This window comes from Sus scrofa, chromosome 12, assembly GCF_000003025.6.
Source record: "Sus scrofa isolate TJ Tabasco breed Duroc chromosome 12, Sscrofa11.1, whole genome shotgun sequence".
Taxonomy (NCBI): domain Eukaryota; kingdom Metazoa; phylum Chordata; class Mammalia; order Artiodactyla; family Suidae; genus Sus; species Sus scrofa.
The window spans coordinates 847,174-862,933 of record NC_010454.4 but is presented as its reverse complement, the minus strand read 5'-3'; the positions used below and the strand labels follow the sequence as shown (position 1 = coordinate 862,933).

Genomic DNA, 15,760 nt, shown 5'->3' with positions numbered 1-15,760 from the left:
GGGGCTGAGGCTGTGCAGTTCCAGTGCCATGCACTCGCCGCATGAGGGCCACGGAGACAGAGGGGCAGGGGGTGCGGAGCTGGTGCCCAATGGGGACAGAGCTCTGTTCAAACGATGGACATGCCTGACAACAGACTGCTGACGGCTACACAATACCATGGGTATACTCGGTGCCACCAGATTGTACCCACAAAAATGGTATATTTGAGCCGTTCCTGCTGTGGTGCAGTGGGACGCGAGTTCAATCCCTGGCCTGGTGCAGTGGGTTAAGGCTCTGGCTCGGATTTGATCCCTGCCCTGGGAAATTCCGTATGCTGCTGGGTGGCCAAAAAAACCAAGGTATGGGAGTTCCCACTGTGGCTCAGTGATAATGAACCCAACTAGTATCCATGACGATACAGGTTGGATCCCGGGCCTTGATCAGTGGGTTAAGGATCCAGCATTGTCCGGAGCTGCAGTGTAGGCGGCTGTGGTGTAGGCCAGTCTAACTCGACCTCTAGCCTGGGAACTTCCATATGCCACAGGTGCGGCTCTAAAAAGAAAAGAAAAGAAAAAAAGGTACGTTTTACCGCATGGCCTACCCACCCCGGAGTACCAGCTGGAGCTGCGCTGGGAACTCCGCAGGAAGAGCCGGGTCAGCCCAGCACTGGTGACCACCTTCCGGCAGCTGGTCCCCCGTTAGGATGGTCCCAGGACTTGCCCGAGCACCTGCTGGAGGGGCAGAGACCAGGCCCCGTGCACCTGCTCCAGCTCCCTCCCTTGTGCACCAGGCCCTCACCACACATGCCTCCCTGCGGCTCCTCAAATAACCCCCGCCTCGGAGGGGCCGTGGCCGGCCGGGCTCACTCCCGGCCCAGGAGCGTTCTCCAGCCGTTAGGCCCTCACAGCCCGAGGGTCAGAGGGTGGCCATACCTTCCGTCTGAGCCGCGCCACCAGGAAGTTCAAGAGCCGTGCCCTGTCTCGAAGCTTCCGGAGCGCCAGTCCCGCGGAGGTGCTGTCGCCGGGCACAGCTCCTCCTGCAGAAAGAGCGACCCTGTCAGACGCACCTCCTACAGCCGGGGGGGAGCTTCCACTGAAGAAGTCACCGTGCAGGTTAGAAGTTCTGAACTGTCCCCAAAGCACGGCTGATGAAATCTCAAGGATGTATGTGGAGCTCTCCTCTCAGAAGTATTCATAGCTTATTTTAAAGAAAGATAAAAGACAAATGAGCTGAACGTTCATCTCAAAACCTGGGACTGTGGTGCATCTGGGGAGCACGTGGACGCGGGTTCGATCCCAGCGCGTGGGTTAAGGATCTGACGTTGCGGACCTCCATGTGCCTCAAGGGAGCCCAAAAACTTACTAGGGGAGAAGCAAATAAAGTAGAGGAGGGAGAGAATAAAGCCAACAGCAGACACCGAGGAAACGGAAAGCAGCGCGGGTGCTGAGGGCAGGGCAAGACCGGGCTGGGGTTCCCTGCTGGCCTAGAGGTTAATTACGGGTTTGACGCCGTCGCTGCTGTGACTCGGGCTGGATCCCCGGCCCAGGAATCGACTGGGAACCATGAGGACGCATGTTCGATCCTTGGCCTCGCTCCGTGGGTTAATGATCCAGCGTTGCCGTGAGCTGGGGTGTAGGTCGCAGATGCGGTTCGGATCTGGCCTCGCTGTGGCTGTGGTGTAGACCAGCAGCTGTAGCTCCAATTTGAGCCCTAGCCTGGGAACTTCCATATGCCGCCGGTGTGGCCCTAAAAAAAAAAAAAATTAAAAAGGCTCTTAAAAAACAAAAAGAAAGACCAGAGTCGGTTCTTTTCAAACTAAGTCCCTGGTGAGATTCAGCAGGAAAGGGGGACAGAAACAGCGAAAGCAACGGGAAGGCTGCCCCGGCGGATCCTGAACAGCGCGGAAAGGCAGGCAGCGAGGCTGCGGGCCTCGGAGGCAGAGGCGGGGGCTCCAACCCCAGGGAGCGCCTGCCTTTCCCCACCGTGCCTCCCCCTTCAGCACTGGAGCAGCCACAGCCCGGAGAGACCGCTGAGCTCAGCAGGAGGCAGGGCCGGACGAGGAAAACCCCATGGCCGCTAACAGAAAAGACGCGGAATTAAAACAGACTCTGTGACAGGCAGGTTTTCCCGACCTGAGACTCAAAATGCCCAGGACAGAAGCGAAGTCACTCGTGGTACTCACAAGGGAAGTCTCGCCCCGAAAGAAAGAAGGCACCACCGGTCGGCAGACGCTGGAACTCCCACAACTCCAACAGGCAATCTGACACGCTCCCTCGCTCTCTTTTTAACATCCACACTTTCTTCTTGACTTTTTAAGGCCATATCTGCAGTATATGGAAGTTCCTGGGCCAGGGGTCGCACTGGAGTGCATCCGCCGGCCTACGCCGCAGCCACAGCAAAGTGGGATCCCAGTTGCGTCTGCGACCTGCACCCCAGCTCCCAGCAACGCCGGGTCCTTAACCCACTGAGCGAGGCCAGGGATCGAACCTGCGTCTTCACGGACACTGTCAGTTTCTTAACTTACTGAGCCACGACAGGAACTCCCAAGAGAACATAATTCTAAACGTACGTGCATCTAACAATGTTAACCAAAAATGGACACAATTGTGGTTTAAAAAAAGATCTGTATGACAATAGGAAGACTCTTCCTTTTTTTTCTTTTTGTCCTTTTTTTTTTGCCATCTCTTGGGCCGCTCCCGCGGCATATGGAGGTTCCCAGGCTAGGGGTCCAATCGGAGCTGAAGCCGCTGGCCTACACCAGAGCCAAAGCAATGCTGGATCCGAGCCACGTCTGCAACCTACACCACAGCTCACGGCAACGCCGGATCCTTAACCCACTGAGCAAGGGCAGGGACCAAACCCACAACCTCATGGTTCCTGGTCGGGGCTGTTAACCAGTGCACCACGACGGGAAGTCCAGGAAGAATCTTCTTTAATCTAACCAAAAGGAAGGAAGGAAGGAAGGCAGGAAAGCGAAAGTAAACATGAAAGTAAAATGTGGAAAGTCTCTCTCTGGAGTCAGGCAGAAACTCGGGCATGATCCCTCACACGGGAGATTCCGGCCCAAGGAAATCGCACAAAGAAGCAAGAGACACCAGCCCTGGAAAAGAAAAACAAAACCGCACCATCTGGGAGGCAATGCCTCCGCAGGCAGAGGGCCCTGCTGCCCTGCCCTTCCTGGCGGCCACCCCGTCCCCTGGTCCCCCGGGCGCCAGCCGCCTGGGGGCCTCGCGGGGAGGGTCACCTGGCGGGGCGTCCGAGCGCGGAGCCCGGGCTGAGGGGGCGGCCTCCGACTGGGCGGGAGACGCGCGGCGGCCGCGGGAGCCAGGCGTCTCCGTCGGAAAAGGAAGTTGGAGCGAGGAGACGGGACGGACCCTGCGCTGCGGGGCCTGCCCAGAGGGCCAGCCGGACGCCCGGCTCGCCCGAGATCCACGCCTGCCGGGCCTCGGGCCGTGGATCCAGACGGATGCCGCGGCTGCAATTTACGGCCGCGCGCCTGCCGGCCTCGCCTCCGGGCCCGCCCCGCTGTCTGGTCGCGGGTGTGGGTCTTTGGTCCACCCGGAGTTTGTGTCTGCACCCGTGTTGGCGGGTGTGCCGACCTCCAGGGGTCCCTGCGCCACTGACAAGAGTGCTGTCTCCCCTGCCTATTCCGCCTCCTTGGTCACAGACTAACACGGACAGACGTGGGGGGCGTTCTGCTCGTGGGACACGGCAGGGGGCGAGAACAAGTGCTGTGTGGCACCCCGACATGCGGGTCTGGGGACACAGCGGGCCAGTGGGCGGAGCAAAACCGCAGCAGACTCACAGGTGCAGAGAGCAAGCCCACGGGGAGCGGTGGGGAGCAGGGAGGGCGAGACAGCGCAGGGGAGTGAGACGGACAAACTGTCAGGTATAAAGTGAAGAAGCTGGGAGTTCTCATCGTGGCTCAGTAGTTAACAAACCCGACTAGGAACCATGAGGTTGCGGGTTCGATCCCTGGCCTTGCTCAGGGGGTTAACGATCCAGCATGGCCGTGAGCTGTGGTGTAGGCTGCAGACGCGGCTCGGATCCCGAGTCGCTGTGGCTGTGGTGGAGGCCGGTGGCTGTGGCTCCGATTAGACCCCTAGCCTGGGAGCCTCCATATGCCGTGGGAGTGGCCCTAAAAAGACAGGGGAGAAAAAAAAAGTGAAGAAGCTACTGCCCAGGGAACAGGCAACGTTTTACAATGACTTCTAATGGAGTAAAATCTATGAAATGTTTGAATCACAGTTGTACACCTGAAACATAACACTGTAAGTCAGCGATACCTCAAAAAAACAGCAATTCACAAATAAAAAAAGACCGTCTAGGAGTCCCCGCTGCGCTGCGGCGGAGGCAGATCCAGCTAGGGTCATGCGGACTTGCGCTGGATCCCTGGCCTCGCTCAGCGGGTTGGGGACCCGGCGTTGCTGTGAGCTGGGGTGTAGGCTGCAGACGCGGCTGGGATCCCGCGTCGCTGTGGCCGCGGGGAAGGCCGGCAGCTGCAGCTCCGAGCGACCCCGAGCCTGGGACCCTCCATAGGCTGTGGGTGTGGCCCAAAAGAGCAGAGACCCAAACCCAACAAAAAAGACCTTCCATCACCAAAGACAGCAGTGAAGGCACAAAGGTCGGTGGTTTCGGCCCCCGCCTCAGGGTCTGCCGTGGAGCCCAAGCAGACGGACACCACAGGGAACACGGAAAAAGTCGACGGGTACAGACGACAGCCACTGCGGCAGCCACTTCATAGCCACCGGGAGGCCACGGGGAGAGGGCGGCTGCGTCCACACTGACCACACCCACGGCTCGGAAGGCAGACGAGCCCGCGCGTGATCCCACCTACACGGAAAAGGGCAGCCCCCGCTGCGGGCACCCGATGGCTCTGGGTGGCACGTCTGCCGCAGCTCCGCGGCTGTGCCGCTGCTCAGGGACTCACCGGCAGCATCTGCGGAAGCCGGGACACCGGGCTGAGCACCGGCGCAGGACGAGGGGGTCTTCCAAGGCTCTGACACTTCCAGGTGTTCCTCCAGGGTTTTAAACTTATGCTTTAGGTGTCGCATTTCTGCTTCAAGAGCCAGAACGTAACCTTGCAAAACCCAGTGAACACAAGGGCACATGCGTTTACTCTCCGCCCTTCATCTGTCACCCGTGCTTGCCTGCCGACCCACGACTCTCCCACGCCGGCCTTGCAAGGAGGTCTGCCCCCGGGACTGGCACAGCCGCGGCTTCGGGCACCTGCACCTCCCTTCGTGGGTCGCCCACCGGTGCCGGGGTCCCCGCCATCCCAGCCCCTGCTCGGCTCTGGTCTCTCCCCGTGTTGTGCGCACGCCCTGTGCCCCCCCCACGCCCAGGTGCGTGTACATCCGACTGAAGGTGCCCTCCCCTGGGGAAAAGCAGCTGCCACTCTGCAGAAAGCACTGAAGGGGCGTTCTCGACGCAGCTCAGCGGCTAACGAACCCGGCTGGCATCCATGAGGACGCGGGTTCGATTCCTGGCCTCCCTCAGTGGGTTAAGGATCCGGCGTTGCCGTGAGCTGGGGTGTAGGTGGCAGACGTGGCTCGGATCTGGCGTGGCTGTGGCTGTGGTGCAGGCTGGCAGCGACAGCTCCGATTCGACCCCGAGCCTGGGAACCTCCATGTGCCATGAGTCTGGCCCCCAAAAGACACACACACCAAAAAACCCCAAACAAAAAACAACCACTGCAGCGGTGTCAGTTTGTGGGTTCAGCAGACCCTCCCCCGCTCACCAGGAACGGTGGGATCGGCCGCTGCCTTTGGGTCCTGGGTGGCCTCGGGGGCCCCCGCCCCTAAGCGGGCAGGAGGGAGCATCTGATCGCTGAGCGTTTCCATCTCTTGTCTCATCTGTGCGATGACACTTCGCAAGCTCGCGTTCTGCTCTTGCAGCTGCTGCACCGAGAGAGCCGGAGAGCCGGTCCCCGTTTCCTCTTCACGAGGCCTCAGGAGCGTCTGTCAAACACAGGAAAACAAAGCAAGAAACAGAGGCGTCACCACTGAGAACCGACGGCTGGCTCCTGCACCTCCCGCCCTCTGTCCCTGCCCCCGGCTGTCCCCGAGGTGGCTGGTGTTGACAGAAGCACGGAGAACTTTTTCCTTCTAGGTTTCACAAACACGAGACCACTGGTTTCAAACAAAACTTTCGTTGAGAAATGTGGGGACCCTGCCTCTTCGGTTAAAAAGCCATTACTGGACTTCCCTGGGGAAGCCGAGGCACACCCTCAGCCACATCTATGAGGGACAGAAAAGATTCAGCCCTTGTAGGCAGCTACTGCAATGGCTTTTCCCTGGAGCCAAGTGGTTAAGGATTTGGTGTTGTCGCTGCTGTGACTCGGGTTCGCTTCCTGGCCGAGGAATTTCTGTAGGCCGTGGCACAGCCAAAAAAAATAGCCGTTGTGCATCTATTAGGGTGGCAGTGACAAGAAGACAGACAACAACTAGTGTTGGGAGGATGTGGAGCAGACCGAGCCCTGTGGGCTGCAGAACCCGACGCAGAGCAGCTGCTCCTCTCAAGGGAACCGCGGAGCCTCCACACAGAGAGAGCTGAGAACACACAGCCCCACGGAAACCCGAGCACACGTTCACAGCAGCAATATTCAGAGCAGCCAAAGTGCAGAAACACGCAAATGCCCACCACCAGGTGAATGGATCAACACAAAGCAACAGGGTGGAATATTATTCAGCCACGAAAAGGGTGATGTCCTGACACAAAGTACAACATGGACAAACCATGAAAACATCATGCTAAGTGACAGTTAGGACTTTAAAGCAGTTCCCATAAATATGCTCAGAGATTTTTTTTTTTTTTTGCTCAGAGATTTATAAAGAAAACAAGAACACGAAAAGAGAAATGGGAATTTCCACTGTGGGCAATGGGTTAGGGATCCAGTTTATCTCTGTAGGGGCGCAGGTTTGATCCCTGGCCCAGCCCAGTAGGTTAAGGCTCTGGCGTTGCTGCAGCTGCAGCGTAGGTCACAGGAGTGGCTCACATTCCATCGCTGGCCTGAGAACTTCCATATGCTGTGGGTGCAGTGGAAAAAGGAAAAAAATCAGAGAGAGAGAAACGGAAGAGGGCGTTCCCTTGCGGCACAATGGGTTAGGGACCCGGCGTTGTCCCTGCAGCATGTGTGTCACTGCTGTAGTGTGGGTTTGACCCCTGCCCCGGCAACTTCCACATCCCACAGGCACAGCCGAGAAAAAGAGAGCGAGAGAGAGTGCAATGGCAGATACACACAAAGAGAGAGTCAAATGCGACCTACAGAGACAGAAACCGCATGATCTGAAAGAAACACTTACTGGGACGGCTGCGGATTATGAGCAGGTCGGAAACTGCGGGGGGAGCGGCGGGTGAGGGTAAACACAGGGCAGTACCCAAACTCCAGCAGAGAGAGGGAGGCCGAGAAGAACCAACAGCGGGGGGCACTGGCGGCCGTGCAACAGCGAGTGGCCGACACACGCACCGGCCCAGACCGATGAGGAGGACGGGGAATGTGCAGAACGTGCGGGCCGAAGATTTCAAACCTGATGAAAAGCTACGTCCGCGGGTTCAAGAAGTTTAACAAACCCGAAGCAGGATAAACACAAAGAAGCTCACAGCAGCGGGTGCCTCACAGTCCAACTGCTGAGAAAAGCCTCGTAAAAATAACCAGAGCAGGCTTTCCCGTCGGGGCGCAGTGGTCGACGGATCCCACGAGGAACCATGAGGTGGCGGGTTCGATCCCTGGCCTTGATCCATGGGTTAAGGACCCGGAGTGGCTGTGGCTCTGGCGGAGGCCTGCAGCTGCAGCTCCGATTCGACCCCTAGTCTGGGAACCTCCATATGCCGCGAGAGCGGCCCCAGAAAAGACACAAAGACGAAAAAAAAAAAAAAAAAAAAACAGAAAAAAGATAGGTGACGATACTGCCGAGGAGCAGTGACATACAACAAACTGCCAACTTCCCGTGAGAACCAGGGCGACCTAGAAGACGCCGGAACCACACTCAGAAAGAAAAGCCCGTGAGGCCTGCAGTGACTGAGAACAGCCTCCGAGAGGCGCGGCGAGACACCGCCTTGGCCCCGGAGGCGTTCGCGGCCGCAGGACTCGCCCGGCGGCGGCGGCGGCGACTCCGCCGGGAAAGCCCAGGAGAGCGGGAGGCACCGCGGCCCAGGACGGGGGGCGGAGGAGGGCGGCCCGGGTCTGCGGGTGCCCGCGTCTGGCCTGGCACCGCCCAGCCCTCCGCGGAGTCTGCTGGAGGAAAGCCCCTGCCTCCTGCTGGACACGCTGCCCCCCGCAGAGGCTCCGTGCTGGGAAGTCGCGCCGCAGCCAAGAGCGGACACCGCGGGGGCCGCCACCCGGGGATGCTCGGCGCTGCCTCCCTGTGCAGCCTCCGTCCGACCTCGGCGTAGGCAGGGATCCTGCTGCTCCCAGAGGAGCGTGTGCCAGGAGGGCCCCGCCCTGCAGAAGCAAGCGCCACCCGCTGCCCACTGACAGCTGCCACTTTGCCAGGGGGCCACACCCCGCCGTGGGAGCCAGGAAGGCTCCGCGAGGGGGGATGCAGGTGCTGTGTCCTGCTGGATTACCTGCAGGGCTCGGAACCTCACTCCACTGTGTCAGCCAGAAGCTTGGGCAGCCCCGGCCCCCATGCCGTCCCGGCTCAGAAGCCACGTCTCTCCGTCAGGGCCGGTCACGTTCAGACCACCCGCTCCGCCACGCCCCGCTCGCTTCGCCCCCGTGGCCGCGTGGCCAGACCCTCTGGACAGGGCCAAGGTGTGGGTGCCCCCTGCCACGCGGGATGGCCAGGTGCCTGTGCCCGACTGCCAGGCATTTCTAAGGCTCCTTGTTTACTGAACAAGGAGAGCGCCGAGAGGCCTCCTCCAATGCTGAGCTGGGGCCTGGACACAAACAACTTGGAACTGCCGGACTGGGGAAAGAACACGACAAAGAACTGGGGCGGGGGATGGCTCACTGACAGAAAAAGAGGCCTTCGTTTTCTCCTGCGCCCTGGAGGAGGCGCCCATGCAAAGACCACCTGCCGTGAGCCCTGGGACCGTGGGGAACCCTGGTGGCCAGAGTCGGTCCCACCTCGCCTCCGGGGACACCGGTGCTCCCAGGCCTGACCCCCTGCTGACCTCGACTGTTCCTGGGGGCTTCTTCAGGCACGCCTTCCAGAACTCGACCCCTCGGGCATGCAGCCTAGCAGCCCAGGTGGGAGGCTGAGGGGTGCATTCCGGACGCCGCGGGCTTTCCCAGCAGCAGGCTGGGGCTCTGCAGGCCCCTGTGCAAACAGGACTGTCACTGGCCACACGGCATGGCTGGTGGAGGCCACCTCGTCCAGGCGAAGTCCCGGTCAACCCTGACCAACTGCCGGCATGCACCAGCCCCAGAGGCCACAGGGGGCCCCGGCAGCCTTTCCCCGCAGGGAGCCCGTGTCCCTCGCAGAGGGCCCAGGGACTGTGAGCTGTGCCCCCGACAGTGTGAGCAGGCAGGGGGATGCCTGGAGACGTGGCTCCTGCTCACCCAGAGCCCCTGCGGGCGGATGGCAGGAAGAGGCCGGTACCCCGGAAACAGCAAGGGGTCTGGGGCTCCGCTGCCCTGGAGGACCGGGCGAACGGCTTTCCACAAAGGGACGCGGAACCAGGACGGCCGCGTCCGAGATGGTCTGGTTGTGCCAAGTGTCGCTGCAGCGGCTCCGCAGGCCCCGTCCTTGCGGGTTCCCTCCAGGCCCCAGGTGGACGGGGACAAGGCCTGGGCCGAGCAGAGTGCACGTGACACCCGAGTCCAGGCACAAGCCCCCCTGTGGCCGCTTGCAGCCTCCGTGTCCTCGGCGCTCGTCCTGGCGCCCGTCGGCTGAAGATGCGTCGCCCTGTGCTGCCCCGTCGCCCCTCCCCCCTGCCGTCTCGCGTGTTCCTTCCCACGGACGCAGGTCCCACCTGCTCCAGTGTGACCTCCTCCTCACCAACTCCGTGCCGGAAGCCCCATGGCCGTGAAGGTCGCCCGCCGGGGCACTGGGCCCACGGTCAGCCAGGCCCGGCCACAGCGGTGGGAGGGAGCGGCCGTCTTCACGGCTCTGGTGGCTCCGTCACCAGGCAGGGAGAGGCAAGGGGAGGACTCGGTTCTCGTGTCACCGGGGGCCCTTGCGGCGGCGGCGCTCTGGGCACCTGAAGCAAGCCGGCGGGGGCACCGCCCAGGTCTGCCAAGTGAGGGCCGGCCGGCTCCACAGCCGGGATGGCGTGCGGTGGACGCTGGCCTTCCCGCTCCTGCGCGGGGCCGCCCGCCCCGCCTCCGTCCACTCAGCCACCAGCTCAGTCTCCAGGTTCGACAGTCCCCGGGGGCCGCTAAGACAGAGTCACTGATGTCGACGCCGACGCTGTGTGAGAGCGTCAAGCTCTCGGAAGAGGCAGACGGGCACCTGGTCTGCGTCCTTGTCAGCGAGGGGCTGGGTGAGTGACGAGGCGACACAGTCCGGGGTTTTGTGGACACTCGGCCGCTGGGCGCCTGGCGGAAAGCCTGCCCGGCTGGGTCCCCATGACAAGCCTCGGGGGGGGGGCACAGGGAGAGCACGGGGACCTTCTGGGGTGGCCACACGCTGCGCGCATCAGCGGCGTGGGTAGCAGGTGCCTCTCCCTGCACAGCGATGCCCCCATTTAAACAGACAAGCAGGAGGAGACGCGAGTCCCGCACGGCCTGGAGCGACCCCCAGCCCCAGCCCCTCCCTCCCGCTGGCCCTTCTAACCAGGGACCCTCCCTCCGAGCTGCGACAGCTCAGGCCAGTCGATCAGGGTCCACCTCGGAGGCAGGCCAGGCGGGGGGGTGAGCTGGCACCAGGCGCGGGTGTCGTCCCCAGGCAGACTCAGGGCGCACGCGGCCCGGGCGGCCCTGGGAGGAGCCCGCCACACGGCCTGCGAGCTGTCTGAACCTGGGGTCTCTTAGGACCGCAGAGGCGGAAGATACAGAGCGAGAGCAGGCTCCCCTGGGTTAAGGCTGGGACGGAGAGGCCCCCACGTGGCCCCAGGGCCTCACCTGCGCCTCCTCAGGGCGGGGCCCGTGCGTGCGCAGCGCCTGCAGGGCCTGGTCTCGCTCCCGGGTCACCGCCTTCAGCACCACGTCCTGCTCGTGCAGCACCCGCTCTGCCTCCTGGAGCTTGGCGGCAGCCTGGGGAAGAGGCAGACTCGGCTCAACCTGGGGGGGCTACGAAGGGGCAGTGTCGGCCCCCAGGGTCCAGACGGTGCCCCTCGGGCCTCCGCGAAGCAGGCAGCCCGCTCGGGGGCCAGGGACCCAGCAGCCGGGCACACGAGCGCTGTGATCACCCCGAGTCCGGCTGGTCCACAGCGAGCTGCTGGGCGCGGCTGGGGTTCTGAAGGCAGAGGACGACTGGGGGCAGCCCAGGCCGGTTCCCGCGCTGAGTGGAGCTCCCCGCCCTTCTTCCCGCGGACGGGAGTGAGCCCTGGGGGCGCAGACCTGGTCTCTGGCTGCGGTCAGGCCCTGAATCAAGTCCTCGGACCGCTGGTACTGCTCGCGCTCGACGCCGTCGCAGCGGCGCTGCCAGTCCAGCTCCAGCTGCACCTTCTCCCGCTCCAGGCTCTGCTCTCTCTCCGCCGCCAGGGACAGCTGCTGCTTATACCTGGGGTGACAGAACCAGCGTCAGCTCCCCGCGCCCAGGGGTGGGAGGCAGCTGAGCGGGCGGCCCCCAGGCCACGCCCCCACTTGCAGGCCCAGCATCAGAGAGCAGCGGGGCGGCGAGAGAGAAGGGCCGGCTCCAGGAAGAGGAGCCAGGGGCCAAGAGGAGCCCAGGAGGATGACTGCAGGCGAGGACGTGGCCGTGCAGGTGGATGGACGGAGCTGGAGTGGCAACGGCCAGCGGGGCGTCCAACAGGACGCACGAGACCAGCATCCATCCACGAGGGGGCTGGGAGAGGCCAGGACGGAGGAAGGACCAGCACGGAAGCAGAAGGTGAGCCACCTCAGCCGCGGAGGGACACGGTCCGCGGGGCCAGACGGGCGGCGCCTCACGCCGGGAAGGCAGCTGGCACGGAGAGGGAGGCTTCTCGGCAGCCACAGGGCCACGCGGACCAGCGCGGGTGGGGGTCCCTGGTGGGCGGGGCCGGGACAGGGCAGGAGGTCACCCTCCCCAGGGGGACCCGGGAGGATGTGTCGTGCCCACTGCAGGGGACGCTCCTGCTGGCCACACGGAGAAGGAACGTGGCCAGGACAGCCCAGCTGCCGGCCAGCAGGGGTGGAGGAGAGGAGGAGACGGAGGAGACGGAGGCCTCGCCCCCGAGCAGACCTCCCCAGCAGCCTGAACAGGCCGGGAGGTGGCCGCGCCCGAGAAGAGACGCAGCCGAGGGAGTGGGCCGTGCTGGGCCTCTGAGCACAGAGGCCGAAGTCCCGGGGGCGCGGGGCGGGGGGGGTACCGAGTCAGGCCGCTCCGATGGCGTCACGCGCACAAAGCGACGACGGTCACCCTCGACGGATTTAAAATCCAGAGGGAAAAGGATGTGCATCCGGCACCCAAAGCGCAGCCAGGTCCCCACTGACACAGGAGGGAAGACGGAGCCCCGGAAGACAGAGCCCGGAACCGGTCGCCCGGAGCCGGTCACCCGGAGGCGGACCGTCGGATGGCGGTTCTTACAGGCCGCGAAGATCCCGTCCCAGGCAGCAAGTCTTTAAAGCGCCCGCTGCTGGGCCCCAGGCTTTCACACAGTGGACGCGGGACCTCACCCGCCTGAGCTCTCTGCGCCCTGCCTCCCGGGTGGAGGCTGTCACCCTGTCGCCCAAAGGCCAAGGCCCAGGACGCTCCGTGGGAGGTCGCGGGGGGCACCGCTGCAGCATCTGGGACGCGGCCTCGCTTCCGCGAGCAGGATGTGTTCGACGGAGGCCGCTTTCCGAGAGAAACCCCTCGGTTAATCCAAGTCAGGCTCGGGAACGCAGACCCGAGTCAGGCCCGGGCAGATCCCGCTCCAGGGCCCTCGCGTCCGCCCGGGGCCGTGCCCTGCCCACGCTGAGGGAAGGGCTCCGCGAGCGGCCCCGACGGGGCGGCAGTGGAAGCTGGGGTGGGAGGGACGAGAGCCCCGAGCCACAGGAGGCCGAGCAGAAGATGAGCACACACGGTCACAGACGTCCAATCCCCGCGGCTGCGAGGGGGAGCCAAGCTCGGGGCCAGCTCGGCGCCTCCACAGACACCTGTCGGCAGGCTTGCCCTCCCTCTTCAACAGCCAGGACACCCGATGAAGCCGAACCGGCTGTCAGTTCCTGGACAGCAGGCCGGGGAGGCCCATGAGCCGCAGAGGCAGTGGTCAGGGTAAGACGGAGAATGAGACTAAAGACAGGAAACGCAGTGAAACCGAGCGTGAGCTCTTTGGAAAGATCTGTGAGGAGGACAAACCTCTAGCTAGACTGATGGAGGAAAAAAGAGAAAACGCAGGGGTTCCCCAGTGGTGCAGCAGGTTGAGGATCCAGCATGGTCACTGCTGTGGCCCGGGTTCAATCCTTCGCCCAGGAACTTCCACCTATCAGAGGGACAGTAAAGAAACCCTCCAGGAGCTCCCGTCGTGGCTCCACAGTTCACGAACCCGACTGGCATCCATGAGGACGAGGGTTTGATCCCTGGCCTCGGTCAGTGGGTTAAGGGTCCAGGGTTGCTGTGGGCTGTGGAGTAGGTGGCAGATGTGGCTCAGAAGCGGTGTGGCTGTGGCTGTGGCTCCCAGGCGACCCCTAGTCTGGGAACCTCCACGCACCATGGGTGTAGCCCAAAGAAGAAAAAAGAAAAAAGGAAAGAAACATTACAAACAACTTCATCCCAGTAATAAAGACGAAAGAGACAAACTCACCAACTGACACAAATTGCCAAAAGTAACACAGGAAGAAACTAGAGATCCTGAATATGCAAATAAGCACCCAAAGAAGCTAGACACAGGAAAGAGCAAACTGCGGGGCTCCTCCCGTGAGGCGGGGTCCCCCAGGAGGCGAGCAGCCTGGCGGCCGTGCTGGGTGCGTGCCTGTCAGAGAACACGTGCTCGGTACTCCAAAGACGCCTCAAGAAAGAGCAGCCTGACAGATGAACCTTTTCGGCAGAAGAGAAACGCACGCCCCTGCAGCACAGACTTGTGGTTGCCGAGGGGGAGGGGAGGGTGGGCGTCTGGGCTTAAGAGGTGCAGACCGTCGCCCTTGAGCCAGGAAGCAATGAGATCCTGCTGTGTCGCCTGGGAACTAAGCCCAGTCCCTCGGGGTGCGGCATGACAGTGAGAGCCAAAGAGTGTGTACCCCTACGTGTGACGGGCTCACCTTGCTGCACAGGAGAAAACGGACAGAACACTGTAAACCAGCTATGATGGGAAAAATACAAATCATTATAAAAAACCAACCAAAACCCCCTGTCTCTCAAGTGTCCATTCCCTCGGAAGGAAGAGACTCTCAGACACCAACAATCACACAAAAGGCTCCAGAGGTTTCCTGACCGGGACCAGACGGCACGCGCCCCTGGCCAGCCCCGGGGCCCCACTGGCAGCCCTGCTCCGTGGGGAGGGCCTCCTCCGCCCGCTGCCCCACCTGCCCCGCTCAGTACCTTCCGACGTCCTGCTGGCATCTGGCCAGCTGTGCCTTCAGCTCCCCCTCTTTTTCCCGCAGCGACTGGACCTGCAGGTCTTGGGCCGTCATCTCCCTGGACAGCCGGGCCACCTCGGCATCCCAGGCGGATTTCAGAGCCGACGCATCTTCCCGGAGTCTAAACAGAGACGGGAGCCACGTGAACGAGGGCGGGTTCCCGCCGGAGCGCCCTCACGCCCGCCCGCACGCGCACGAGCGCGAGCGCGAGCCCGCACAGCCCGCACGGGGAGGGCAGACCAGGGGCTCTTCACGCAGGGCAGGGGCCTCCTCGCCCTCCCCGCCCAGATCAGGGGCTGGTCCCTCCCGAGACCCGGCCTCCATCCCCCACCAACCCAGGCCTGGATCGGGCACCGGCAGCAGCCAAGCCCACGCCAAGCCCGCTGCAGGCCCACGCCAGGCCCGTGGGGAACCGTGGGCCAGGACACACCTCGCGGAGCCCAGGGTCCTGAGGCAGCGCCAGCCGTCGTGCCGCTGCCGGCCCAGCACCGGCCCCCTGTGTAGACGGTCACACGTTTCCACGCCAACAGAGAGACACGGTCCGGCAGAAACCCTTCCGCTCCCGGGAGCGGCACCAAAACTGGGCGAGTCTCCCGGGAGGCGGAGCTTCGGGGGCAACACCTGCAGATGCTGACCAGAGGGGCCGAGCTACCAGCCGCACAGCGCCCGCGGGCCGTCACCCCATCTGCAGCCCTGGCCTGCCCCCTTCTAAGCTGCACGTGGCCCCGCTGCAGGGTGGATGTGTGGCCACGCCCGGCCACGGCCCAGAGCCACGAGCCCACGGGGCAGAGGCGGACGAGGTCCGAGCCCAGACAGAACCCACCCCAACCCAGCAGACGGGAAGAAGGGAGCAGCCTCCTCGTGGGAGACTTCTCTGGAGGTTTCAGCTTAAAGAGGCCTCACTCAGCATCAAGGCAGATGACTCAGCAAAGGGTCAGCTGATCCCCGGGCACCCCGCGTCCTGGCCCGGCCCTGCGTGCGGGGACAGCGCGGCTCTCTGCTCAGGGCAGACCCGCCGCGGCGCAGGCTGGGAGGGTTTGTGCCTTTTCCAGCCGCCACCTCTTCGCGCCCCCGGGGCTTCAGCGCGTCTTCCCACACGGCTCTTGCCGCCGTCCTTCCCACCAGGTCACTCCGCTCCTCTGCCCAGCCCGACTCTTCCAGGGCTGAGGCTGTGCAGGGCGCCCCGGGCTACG

The 15,760-nt window shown here is 63.2% G+C and overlaps 1 protein-coding gene across 2 annotated transcripts in view; it reads right to left on the bottom strand.

Moving 5' to 3' along the window:
- CCDC57 (coiled-coil domain containing 57) overlaps nt 1-15,760 on the bottom strand; it is a 77,329-nt gene that overhangs the window by 33,729 nt on the left and 27,840 nt on the right. The window contains exons 8-14 of one of the 2 annotated variants that reach the window (XM_021066370.1): nt 14,530-14,688; nt 11,427-11,589; nt 10,989-11,120; nt 5,721-5,940; nt 4,885-5,060; nt 2,246-2,256; nt 913-1,033 (exon numbers count right to left, since the gene is read on the bottom strand). In XM_021066370.1, coding sequence (XP_020922029.1) covers nt 913-1,033; nt 2,246-2,256; nt 4,885-5,060; nt 5,721-5,940; nt 10,989-11,120; nt 11,427-11,589; nt 14,530-14,688 — 982 coding nt within the window. The remainder of the gene's footprint in view (nt 1-912; nt 1,034-2,245; nt 2,257-4,884; nt 5,061-5,720; nt 5,941-10,988; nt 11,121-11,426; nt 11,590-14,529; nt 14,689-15,760) is intronic. The other variant, XM_021066369.1, reaches the window with a different exon arrangement.